The 13472-nt window shown below is 35.5% G+C and overlaps 1 protein-coding gene across 1 annotated transcript in view; it reads right to left on the bottom strand.

Annotated features, from left to right (window-relative positions):
* LOC105874770 (aldehyde dehydrogenase 1A1) overlaps positions 1-13472 on the bottom strand; it is a 52749-nt gene that overhangs the window by 18757 nt on the left and 20520 nt on the right. Inside the window, exons 3-7 of the mRNA XM_076008629.1 lie at positions 10344-10484; positions 7895-8024; positions 6218-6279; positions 4568-4696; positions 3179-3292 (exon numbers count right to left, since the gene is read on the bottom strand). Coding sequence (XP_075864744.1) covers positions 3179-3292; positions 4568-4696; positions 6218-6279; positions 7895-8024; positions 10344-10484 — 576 coding nt within the window. The remainder of the gene's footprint in view (positions 1-3178; positions 3293-4567; positions 4697-6217; positions 6280-7894; positions 8025-10343; positions 10485-13472) is intronic.

Genomic DNA, 13472 nt, shown 5'->3' with positions numbered 1-13472 from the left:
TAAATTAAAAGTAGACTTTCATTGGTTACCCCAGTCTGGAACATCTCTTGTGTCTCATTTTCCTTCTACAACATACTCCTAAGGACTATTTTAAAAAGTTGAATTTTCATTTAAGGTGATTAAGAATTTTCTTTATTCTAGATAACATTCTTTGCCTTTCCCTCTTTGAGTTCCCCAATTTCATTCTGCATCCTTTTTTTTTTTTTCCTTTTTTTAAACTTAGGTTTACTGGAGAAACTCTAATTATAGTAGACAAGTTTTTTCTTGGGAAAGGGAGTAAAATCATAATTATTTTTCTAAAAGCTACAAGTATCAAAAGACTAGTGTGAAGAATAGTTAGAAGTATGGATGAGGAAGAAAGGTTATACTTTTGCTCAGTGCAAGTTTAAGTGGCCAATAAAAGGCTTGCTTGAATTTTCCCAAAAGTCTAAGCCCAGGCAAGGAAACATCCATTTTCTGACTCATGATTTCTTTCCTTTACTTGGGAAATAGGCAAAGATTCATCATTTTTCTCAGAGGTTTGCAATGAAGAAAAGATAAGAACTATTAAGAGTATGGGTAAATAGTATATTCTATGGTATTGTGGTTTTTCTATGTGAGGCAGAAGTAGCAAATGCTCATGAAATGGGTATAACTTATTATGTCTTGCACAATGTGAGTAGGGTAATATTTTATACGAATGTCATGGGATATTAAAATTCTTACCTTGCTAAAAGTGTTGTTAGAATGGGAATCTTTGCTACAATGACCACAAAAGGATGTAGTCTATTGTTTGCCTTTTTCATGGTATTTGCCAAATTCCCTGATATCTGCCCAGCTACAAACCTGAAGCTAAAAGAGAACCCAGAAAGAGGTTCCAGGGAGCATGGACCTAAGTTCCATGCATTGGAACTAAAATGGGTTTTTTCTGTGTGGGTTCTAAAATCATATTTTTCACGCTAAATTCTTTATACTTACTTAGAAACAGTCACCATACTGATTTCTGTAGATAATAATGAACAAGCGTCTTTGTGGATATTCCACAAGGGAGAGAAAGACACGTAAAGAGGCCACAGGCACGGGCTCTTATAGCTGCGTATCACAGCCAATGCGAACACAGACAGGCGCTGTTAAATTCAGAGAGCTCCTGCGACTGCAGAGGAGAGGAGAAACCAGCCAGGGAATGTGTGGTGGGAGCCAGGTTGGAACACGTTATGACCACGTGTGAATGAAAAGCATGTGGGAATGAAAAGGTACATGGAATAATCAGGAAGCGATGGGGCAGAGAGGCAGAGATGGGGACAATTTATAGGGAGAGGAAGCTCTTCCCTCACACCTTCTAAATTATTGTGAGAAATTAAAGGAAAGAGAAAAAGGAAATGAGTACAGACACACATAATAACCATGGCATTTACTGAGTGCTGGGTAGGGTGCTATGTGTTTCACTACTCATTAGCCCTCTTATTTTTATTCTGTGTGACTCAGTAAGGTTGATATTATTGTCTCCATTTTACAAATGAAGGAACTAAATTAGCAAGGATGTTTAACTTTTAATATTTAACTTTCGAAGACACACTGCTAGGAGAGGTAGAGTCAGAATGTGAACACAGATGTTTCCTATGCTTTTAATGTCCAAGGATTGGTGGGGGTGTTGCTAAGTGAAACACCCCGCAAATGCAACAGAGGCTCAGGGATGAGCCAAGACAGACAGGCAGTGATGCTGGAGTTGGGATCAGGGAACAGCATCCTCTGGTCCAGATGAACTGGAGAGCGAGCAGGTGTGGTTCTAGGCCTTGAAAGCCACCTGGATTCCCTGCTGGGGAAGTTCTAGAAGTCCAGGCTGAGGAATTTTTTCCTTTCTTCTTTTACCATCTCTGCTATGATTTCAACCTATGATTTCATCATTTTAAAATTTATTGCTATGTCTTGAATATCCCCATTTGTTTTGTTCACAATAAATCCTGAATGTGGGGCTGGCCTTCCCCTGCCTCAGTTAGGGCTTTACAGAATGCAAACTTTTACTACTCTATGTCTATGAAAAACAGATAAAAACATATATGTATTTACCTAATTTTAAAAAGATCAAGAAAAAAAAATTGATTTTCTGCTATTTCTGTTCTTTATGTAAATATTTCTTTATATTGGAGTGGCTAATTAGGATTATAAAACAATCAGATTAGCCTTATCTCCCTATCTGGAACATTGCTTTTACTTCTCAATCTAAAGGGAATTAAATAAAAGTAACAAATCCTGAAAACACACCACAAGTTCTAGCACCCATTTGGACATCATTATTCCATCCTGTGAACCTCTTTACAGCATTTTGCACATATTTGAGTACCTGTCACATCCTGCCTTGTTTCTTACTTGCCTTGGTAGCTTTCTAAGATGGGGTGATGCTCATTCTTGACCCTCCATACTGTATACCAATGAAAGGCATACAGTAGTTATTGCATTGAGCATCTAACAGTGTCACATTATTTAACACAAATGACTCAATGATTTATTTTTCTTGGCACACTATGATCTCACCACTTTCTTTTGCTTAGGATGGAAAATCACCTCAGTAAATGGGAATCCGCTTTCCCAAAGTCTACATTCCAGGACGTTCTTTTCCTCTCCCTCCCTCCTGCTTCTCCTCACAGTGCTCATGGTTGGGGTCCTGTTCTTTAACCTTTGGATGCCCAAGTTTGAGCCAGACAGTCAGAAAAGTTAGGCTAGGCCAAGAGTGTCATTGAAGGAAGATGAGTTTCTGGCTCCCTTTTGGAATGTCTAAGGAGGAGAGACCCCCAAATAATGAGCTATGGGTCAGGCTCTACGATTTAATTCTCATGGTCTACAGGATAACATTACATTCATTCATACAAATCACCTATGGCCTAATTTATATTTTCTACTATAAACTTTACTAATTATAGGACAAGGTCTCAACAGCCATATTTCTCATTAGAAATAATGAGAGCAAGTTAAAAATAGTTCACTCTAGTCCTTCTGAGTTTGTAATAGGTGTTTCATTTCATCCAAACTACATCTGCTTATGTTCTATACACATATTTGAAGGCTAAAATAAGGGTGATTAAAAGGAACTTTTGTTTTAAGGAAGTATTGGCTCAAAAACAGTTACATAAAACATGCTTCTGGCTTCTGATAGCTGGAGATGCAGACATTCTTAACTTCTGGGCTGAGAAGGTGATATTACCTCTGTTGATCCTGTGAAGGCCACTTTGTCTACATCCATGTGAGAAGAGATGGCTGCTCCTGCAGTAGGCCCGTAACCAGGGACAATATTCACCACTCCAGGAGGAAACCCTGCCTGAGAGGTAAAAAAAGAAAAATTCATCTAAGTGGTTTTATTCTTCACTATTATTGTTATTATTACAGTTATTATATACTACTAACAATATATTACAGTTATCATTAGCCCACATAAAAATAACCTCAAGCGTTGTATTACTGAAGGCCCAGTTTTCCTCAGGGTAAGGCTATGGATTATTGCTCCACTGATGACTGTCTCAAATTTCATCATAGTAACTCACAAAGAAAGTATAAGTGTTTGGTAAATTACTTACGTAGAAGGAAAGCAACGTGTTCATTATCCCCACCAGCAAAACTAAGAAGCTAAAGGGATCTCACATTTTTAGTTTCTAGCTGTTGTTAATTGCTCAGGGCATAAAAGCTGAGGCGAGAGTCCATACTGGCATTATTTAATCAGCAAAATATTAAACCTCTTTATGGTCAACCCCTTTATGATTGCACTTCAGGATTGATTTCAAGTGGAGTTAAAGAATTCAGGTAGAAAGTGTGGAAACTCAGTAGGGCATATTAAAATGTCATATTAATTCAATCAAAATATTTCATTTTGACATCTTTTTTGCTTGTTTTTAATTGCAAATAAAGAATATTTTTTAGATATGAATTCAGATTTCCTAAATTGAATTTTCTAGTGAATGAAATTTGTTTAAGTTTTGGTAAGATATGAAGCAAAAGGACAACGAATTGTTTGCAACAGAAGTATATTAATACAACATAGGTATTTAATGAAAATAAGTTTCATGTGTTCTTTTACCACATTTGAACAAAACGACAAATGCAGAGAAAACCATAATAGAAAAGTGAATATAAACATGTCCACTTATGGGTAGATATATTTAGAAATAATGTGGCCTACTAGTACATATTTGCACAGAGGCCTCTAATCTTCACATATCCTATAATAGTTTGAACAAATTTACAGAAACCACCAGGCCATTAGTGGTAGTTACAAACCGATTTAATATATCAAAATTTGAAAGAATACAACACCAATTTTAATATGAATTTGCGTTAATGAGAACTGAACAAAAGAAACAAAAAAGTGATTATAAGATGACTGACACCAAGCCCTTGCATTGGACTTCCCGTCTGCATTCGGGCAGAGACTCCTTTGGGTGAACTGCCAAGAATCCCAGCCAGCAGCCATGCCAAATGCTTCCCTGCACTTGACAGGAGACTCTTGTAAATAATGTACTTTACAGCAGCACCAAATGAAGTCCCTCTCTTGTAAATTAGGACTGGAGTTCTTGTGCACAGTTTGATATAGGAGACTTACCTCTTTTATTAAGGATGCCACATGGAGTGCAGTGAGAGGAGTTTGCTCTGCTGGTTTGACAACTACTGTGTTTCCACAGCTCAGGGCAGGCCCTATCTTCCAAATGAGCATGACCAATGGGAAATTCCACTAGAAAGCAATATATAACAATAGATTATTTGTATTGCTGAAAAGCACATTTGTTAATCTAAGTTCATATGACAACCCCCCTGCAGATATAAAATAATAATTGTAGTACTTTTGTGTAATCATTTTATGTTTTCTAATTAACTTCATTGCTAAAAGCAACTAGTAAATACTTAAAATGCTCCAAATAAACTAGATATGGGAAGGGAGTAGGAGAGGGCTCCAAAATTCAATCCAATGCTATCAATTTGAGTGCTTCTTATATCAAGAAGATAAAAATCACTGCATGGTTTGGTTTACCATTAAGCATATATTAAGTTATCTGTAAGTGTTTAAAAAGTATGAGTATTCCTCCAAACCCACAGATGATTTATTATAATTATTTGCTTAATTGTATCATTAGAAGCATTTATTTCTAGGACAAATATCTGTTAAAGACAAAGATATCCTGGGTCCAGAAACTAAGTGCTTGGGTTCAAATCTCAGCTCAATCACTACCAGCTATGTCAAGGCACACAAGTTACTTGCTCTGTGTGTACAACTGCATCATCTTTAAGTGATGATAATGGTCCCCTCTATGTCAGAAGGTTGTCATGAGGATTAATCAAGAAAATGGGTCAAGAGCTTAACACAGTGACAGGTTCATCATAGGCATACAGTATATATTTGCTGTTATTAGTATTTGAAGTTATGTAGTTTTCATAGATTTTATTGGAATTTTTGAATTAATGAGGAATTTCTCTAAAAATGTTGATACAGATACATTTCAATCTCATTGGAGTGAAAAATAAATAATAGGCGCTTCTTCATCTATAAACTTCAGGATGCTTGGCTATCTTTTTATTTGGCCTTTTGAAGTATGTCAGCTCAAGTGACATCATTTAGGTAGTTTTCCTGTTTGTTGAGCTTAAATCTTCACAATTCTGCTTAAAAATACTACCTTCTCTAAGAAGAATTTGGAATATCAGAGCCTCTTATCTTAAGGCTCAATATATTCCATGCAGTGCTCTCTAAATGCCTCTGGCATTGTTACTTCCATTTCAGTTTAAAAATATCTTCTAGGATTAGAACACTCTGGTTGGTACCATTCTCTGTAATGAGAAACCTCAATGAGGAGATAAAGAGTATCAGAGACTAGTGGATCCTGCAACATTTCATTAAAATGGTGACCCACAGCATATGTGACAATGAGCACTTTGCCATATATGTGTAAATCATGGCTCTTAAAAGGAGGACATTATACCTTTTAAAAGAACCTACAGAGTAAAAGGTTAAAATTTGTTGATCCTGTAGTATTGAAATGCTCTCAAGAGATATGCCAGGACATAGGTAGGTTTTTCAACTACCTCATTCATATCTAAGACATTTAGTCTCAGGGAGACCAGTTTCAACAAATCTTACATTTACTCCACATTTAACAAATATATAAGAATCCATTTGTGTTGGAGAAAGCTTAATTACTAAAGCTAATAGTATTAGAACTCTTTTTTCTTAAATTGAGAATTACATGAGAGAATAACTTACGGGAATAATTTGGCCACAAACACCAACAGGTTCATGTCTTGTGTAAGTAAAAAAGTCTCCATCTGGAAAATGAAACACACACAATCATATATAGACAAATGTTTTTTGACATTTACAGAATGGTGGTTTAGGGCTTATGTGAGAGAACAGTATAGACAATAATTAAAAAATCAAACATAACTCCAACTGTTCACAAAATGAAAATGAAGCCCCTCAAATCATAATTTGGAATGACAGGAAGCATAAAATTGAGTTAGGTAAAAGCAAGGATGCAAAATTGGAAAAGATCTGAAAAATAATTCTATCTTTCCTTATCTAATAAGGGCTGATTTCGAAATTATCCTTCTCAAAGTTTTATAAAAGAGGAATGAGAAAGGAAGTAGGAAGTCTCCAGCTAAGAGAACCACATTCAGATGTGGTTCTGATAGCTCAAAGTTCTATCAGTAACAGTAACATTTTATTTGTAAAAGTAATACAATTTAAAAAAAAATAGTAAAATTAAAACAGAGGAAAATTTTAAAAATCTCCCTATGATTAATAATCCTTTCCTATTTGTTCTAACATACTTTTTTTCTATTTGCCTACCAAACATTAAAAGCAAATTCTCTTAATCCATGAAAAAAAATGTGAGAAGTAAAAGACATTTCTTTTCAATCTAGATATGACTGATTCACGTGCTTCAAAGTTTGAGGTGGTCATTCCGAGACTTACATTGCGCTTTGTGCTCAGTTCTGCTTTGGTGCAGAAACCACCTGGCTTCAGTAAGAACTCTCTTTATCGAAATCTATTTGTGCTTTAAATGGTTTCTACCATATTGTCCCCAAATGAAGTGAGACAGCCATTAAAATAGTCACACTTCTTGGCACCACCATGGTTTCACTCTTCTCTTCTCATTTCCTGGCTACCACTTCTGGCCTATCAGATGTTCCAAGTAGATTGGAAATGCACATCAGGGCCAGTGCTGGAGGGTGCTGTATTCCTCACGTCAATAAATTTACGTGAATTAAATTCTACCAACAGTGTTTCCTAAAGCGATGCTTTTTATGTTTCATATAAAGTGTTTTTCATATTTCTACCCAATTTTGTACATACTTCACTACACACATACACATTCATGCACATGAATCCTTAACTCAGGCTATAAACACAGTTCCTTCTTGCTTTGAAGCTGTTTGAAACAAATCAATGTGAATTAGTTTGTTTAATTAGCCTGGTCTAACTGTAGTGAGTTTGACCAGGCACAGATGATCACAACTGACTCATACTGGACATGCGAAGAGGTATAAATAATTACATTATAGAAAGGGTAAAAATATCACTATTGGCATAAAACCCAAATAAATAATTTCAGAGGCCAGCTTTAAAAAGTGTGGGCCCTCAAAGAGACAATTCCCCTCCAATCAGTAATTGTGACCATAACAATGTTCTCACTTTAGTATTTTCTAAAATATCCATAGTGATATCTTCTGTGTGATTATGCTGAAACAATGTTAAAATCCATTTGATGAATCTTAACAGAACTTCCAGGTTCAGAGCTGTGTTGTCTCAAAGTCTAGGGGAAAACAATTTTGCCATACTGGGTTGACATCTTTAAAAAGGAAAGTTTAAAATTATTCAGCTGTATAGTAATCTCCTCACTGTTACTCCCACCTCTAGTGGTTTCCCAAAGCTACTCACCAGCTGGTATTGTACGGCCCTGGACCTTGTCAGCCCAGCCTGCACAGTAGCGTAATGTTTTTATGCAGCCTCCTAAATCCATCAGGTATGCATTGGAAAATAGTTTTCCACCATTCATTGCTTCCATTGTCTGAAAAACAGATCAAAACCCAAATCTAAAATTCCGCAAAAATTTTAGATTGAACAAAATATATAGCCCATATTTTGAATAATCATGTGCTAGAGAATTTTGGAATTGGAAGAAATCTTAGGTCACCTTGTCTAACTTCCTCTTTTTAAAATGGAGACTAAAATAAAAGAGTTAAAATGATTTGCTTGAAGTCACATAGCAAGATCTGGGTAAGAAGGGTTGTGAGATTTTGGGTTCTAGAGACTAGTGCTTTTTTAAAAATCTAATTTTGAATAACCTCCAGCTAACAAACTTTCTAGGAATCAGTCACAATTTGATATGTACACAGCAGGTGAGAATGGTACCCAGTTTTAGTCAGATCAGAGTTTCAACGAGATTTCACTTACTGTGTAATCCAACTCTGTGTGACAGTTTAGTGTCAGTGACTATTAATGATGCCTCAATAATCATTTTTAATTTTTGCCTTCCATCTGGATATAAGCAATCTATTCACACAAACTTAAATAATACCTGGATTTTTCATTCATAATTTTCCTCAGAATTTTTAATGATGAAACTCCCAGTTTTGCTATTATTATTATAATTATCATTTGAATGGTCAGGCTATAAAGTTCATTATTTTCTAGTTTAGTGCCCTAACCATTACAGTATGACCTATCTCCTCTTTCTCTTCTTAAACAGAACTTTAAAGAGCTCTTTGGAATATAATGTTCTGCTGGGGTGATTACCTGGCAGGAATATCCTGGTGTTAAACTGTTGAAGCTGTCCTGTCTCTGTGTTACACTGTTTACCATCTCAAAATTTAATCAGACATGATTTTTCTATGACTACACTTTTTTCTCCCATAGGACCTTATGCTGACGGGCAATCAACAGATCAGATAAATGAGAGAAGCCAAGTTTAAGCAAATTATGCTTTCTTCCTAGAGGCCATTTTGGTTGATATAGTTTTATTGCCCATAGCTCTGGTTCCATATTTTTCCATATTTTGAATTATGCTGAATCATCAGTTTAGTAATAAATGGTTCTTTGAGTAACTATAATTGCAAATGTTTATATATATATATATACATATATATACATATATATATGTATATATATATATGTAGCCTTCTTTGTAACTGCCACTTTAAGATTCTAAAGATAATAACATTTATTGGGTATTGGGCGGGTGGGAGGGGGGAGGAGGGGCATGGGCAATATATGTAACCTTAACATTTGTACCCCCATAATATGCTGAAATAAAAAAAAAAGAAAAGAAAATATTCAAAAAAAATTTGCTATGGAACTTGATCTTGGTATTGGTTTGTATTAAACTAGTTTCATTATATGCTCAACTGAGAAGACAAGAAACAAGGAAATACCCTCCCCAAGGATATTATGTGCTGACAATTGCTAAAATATAAAGAAAAAAAGCATAATTTTTATAAACACATCAATGATTAGATTTTTTTCTTTAAGCTTTGCCCTTTTCACCTGCAAAGAGACATCATTTAATTATGATCCTTCCGAACAGACATTTCAGGAAAGGAAAATGTACCCATTTATTAAATACCTTGGTGGGCTAGACTAAAGAAAAATAAGATTTATTTTAGAGAAATATTTTGGGCACCTTTAACAAACAATCAAGTTTCTCACCTAAAAGGGTTCAGTAGTCAAGTACTTTAAGAAACCCAGATCATTCCAGGAGATTCATACTACATGTGACTTTGTTAAAGGCTTTGAGAAGTTCTAAGGTAAAGGAAAGAAATTTCTTTAATTTGGTTTAACCTGGGGTTTGCCAACATTTAGACTGTAGAATCTATTACTGGAGGAGAAATTAACATCATCCAGAACTGGAGTACAGATGAATATTTGAGAATAAACTCAATGGTAGGCTGGATGTGGAGGCTCCTACCTATAATCCTAGCACTCTGGGAGGCTGAGGTGGGAAGGTTACTTGAGCTCAGAAGTTCCAGACCAGCCTGAGAAAGAGAAGAGACCTGTCTCTCCAAAGAATAGAAAAAAATTAGCCGGGTCTGGTGGCGCTCACCTGCTTGCCTGAGGCAAGAGGATTGCTTGAGCCCAGGAGTTTGAGGTTGCAGTGAGCTATGATGAAATCACTGCATGCCACCCAGGGCAACAGAGTGAGATTATATTAAAAAATAAAAACAAAAAAACCCTCAGTGGTAAGTGTCCTTTGTAAGAGGTGTGAGATAAAGTCTTTTCATTTTATTAGTAGAGAGCACATAGTGATCACTAAAACTAAAACAGCTTGCCAATTCAAACAATAAATGCTTTTGAGAGCTCTATCTACCTATTCAGTTTGGTTAATACTCACTGCCAGCAAGAGACGGTCTCTCTCAATTAAATCAGCCAGTTTGTATAACAGTCGTCCCCTCTCTGAAGCATCCATAGTACGCCATGGAGAGCCGATCTGAAAAGCCTGTCTTGCGGCCTTTACTGCTATTTCAACATCCTCCTGTAAGTCAAAAAAATTTAATTTAGTAGGCTGAACATACTGGATCAGAAAATCCAATGGCAATAACTCAAACTGAAGCTCCTTATAAACAGGCTCTGTGTATCCAATAGCCTAAAGTCTAGCACATTGTGCACACTTCACTACACCATATTGGAGTTACACTTGCTGAATAATCTTTAGAATGATGAGCTCCACACATTTTGCATATGCTTGATTTCCTAGAATATAAATATCATAGTAATAGTTGCTATCATTTGCATGCTTGCCATATCTCAAGCAATGTTCTAATAACTTTACACATAGTAACTCATTTAATTCTCAGTCATTATATGGGACAAACATGTTCCTCATTTTATGGATGAAGAAACTAAAGCAAAGAGAGAGAGAAGCTTTGCCCAAGGTCAGTAACTAAAGCTTTGCCCAAGGTCAGTAACTAAAAGTGGCTGAACTGAGTTTATTTATTTATTTTAGACATGAAAAGTTTATTTTATCATCAAAATATACCTAAGTAGTTAAAAAACATGACTCTTAAATAAACTTATGCCACAGATCTTATTTAATTCACTATTTTTTTTCTAAATGATATATACATATATATATAATTTTATTTCAGAATATTACAGGGGTACTAATCCTTTGGTTACATAAATTGCCTTTGCACTGCCAGGGTTAGGTATGAGTTTACCCCTCCCATCTGCTCAACCCTCAGTGAATGTTACTTCCATATGTGCATATAAATTTTGATTGATTAGTACCAATTTAAAGGTGAGTACATGTGGTGTTTGTTTTTCCATTTCTGTGATACTTCTCTTAGAATAATGGGCTCCAGTTTCATCTAGGATAATATGAAGTAGTTCACCATTTTTTTATGGCTGAGTAGTAGGTATACCTATACCACATTTTATTAATCCACTCATATATTGATGAGCAAGTATGTTGTTTCCCCACCTTTGCCATTGTGAATTGTGCTGCTATAAACCTTTGAGTGCAGATGTCTTTTTTATAGGATGAACTGATACCTATCCTGAAAAAGTTATTCCACAACATTGAGAGGGAAGGACTCCTCCCCAACACGTTTTATGAAGCCAATATCACCTTGATACCAAGGCAATGAAAGGACTCAACCAAAAAAGAAAACAACAGACCAATATCCCTTATGAATATAGATGTAAAAATTCCTAATAAAATCCTAGCAAACCAAATTCTGCTGCTCATCCAAAAAAAATCCATCACAACCAAATGGGCTACATCCCAGAGATGCAGGGAGGGTTCGACATATGTAAATCTACAAGTGTAATTCACCACATAAATATAAGTAAAAACAAAGACCATATGATTCTCTCAATAGATGTAGAAAAAGCATTTGACAAAAGTCAGCACCCTTTTATAAGAATGCTTAACAAAATAGGCATAGATGGGATTTACCTCAAAATAACAAAAGCCATATATGACAAACTCACAGCCAATATCATACTGAATAGGGAAAAACTGAAAGCATTCTCACTTAGAACTGGAACCAGATAAGATTGCCCTCTATCAGTGCTTCTATTCAACATAGTGCTAGAAGTCCTACCCAGAGCGATCAGACAAGACAAGGAAATCAAGGTGAACCAAATGGGAGAATAAGATGTCAAACTATTGTTCTTTGCTGCTGATATGATCTTATATCTAGAAAACCCCAAAGAGTCTGCCAAGTCTTGGGTTACAAAATAACATACGCAAATCAGTAGCATTCTCATACACCAACAACAGTCAAGCTAAGAACCAAATGAAAGACTCAATACCTTTCACAATAGCAAAAGAGAAAATAAAATACTTTAGGATCGCTACTAGGTATTTTAACTAAGGATCACCTCTACAGAAAGAACAATGAAACACTGAGGAAGGAAATAGCAGAGGACATAAACACATGGAAAACCATACCATGCTCATGGGTCGGCAGAATCAACATTGTTAAAATGTCTATAGTATCCAAAGTGATCTATAGAGTCAATGCAATCCCTATTAAAAAACCAACATCATTTTTTGCAGATCTAGAAAAAATAACTCTATGTTTTGCATGGAATCAGAGAAGACCCTGTATAGACAAAACAACCTTAAGTAAAAAGAACAATCCATGAGGCATCAATTTATCAGACTTCAAGCTATACTAGAAAGCTATAATAACCAAAAGAGCATGGTTTGGGCACAAGAACAGAGACATAGTCCAATGGAATAAGATGAGAACTAGGATGTAAAATCATCCTCATATTACCATCTGATCTTTGACAAAGCAGACAAAAAGATACACTGGGGAAAGAATCTCTATTCAATAAATGGTGCTGGGAAAATTGGATAGCTACATGTCGAAGACTGAAACAGGATCCACATCTCTCACCACTCACAAAAATCCACTCATGATGGATAAAAGACTTAAACCTAAGGCATGGAACTATAAGAATTCCAAAAGAAAGTGTTGGAAAAACTCTTCTAGACACCAACCTAGGGAAAGAATTTATGAAGACTCTAAAAGCAATCACAGCACAATAAAAATAAATAAATGGAACATGATCAAATTAAAAAGCTTTTGCACCGCCAAGGGAATTATCATTAGACTAAATAGATAACCTAGAGAATGGGAGAAAATATTTGCATGTTATACATCTGATAAAAGGCTGAATCTATATAGAACTCAGGAAAATCAGCAAAAAAAAAAAAAAAAAATCAAACAACTCCATTAAAAAATGGGCAAAGGACATGAACAGAAACATTTCAAAAGAAGAAAGACTAATGGCCAACAAACATATGAAAAAATTCTCAATGTCTCTAATAATTAGGGGAATGCAAATAAAAAGCACAATGAGATATCACTTAACTCTAGTGAGAATGGCTTTTATCAAAAAGTTACAAAACAACAAATGCTGGTGTAGATGTGGAGAGATAGGAACACTCATACACTGCTGGTGGGATTGCAAACTAGTACAAGAGATACCTCTACAGAAAGTATAT

The sequence above is a fragment of the Microcebus murinus genome, chromosome 12 (genome assembly GCF_040939455.1).
Source record: "Microcebus murinus isolate Inina chromosome 12, M.murinus_Inina_mat1.0, whole genome shotgun sequence".
NCBI lineage: Eukaryota > Metazoa > Chordata > Mammalia > Primates > Cheirogaleidae > Microcebus > Microcebus murinus.
The sequence above is the reverse complement of the archived record's forward strand: the minus strand, read 5'-3'. Positions and strand labels throughout refer to the sequence as shown.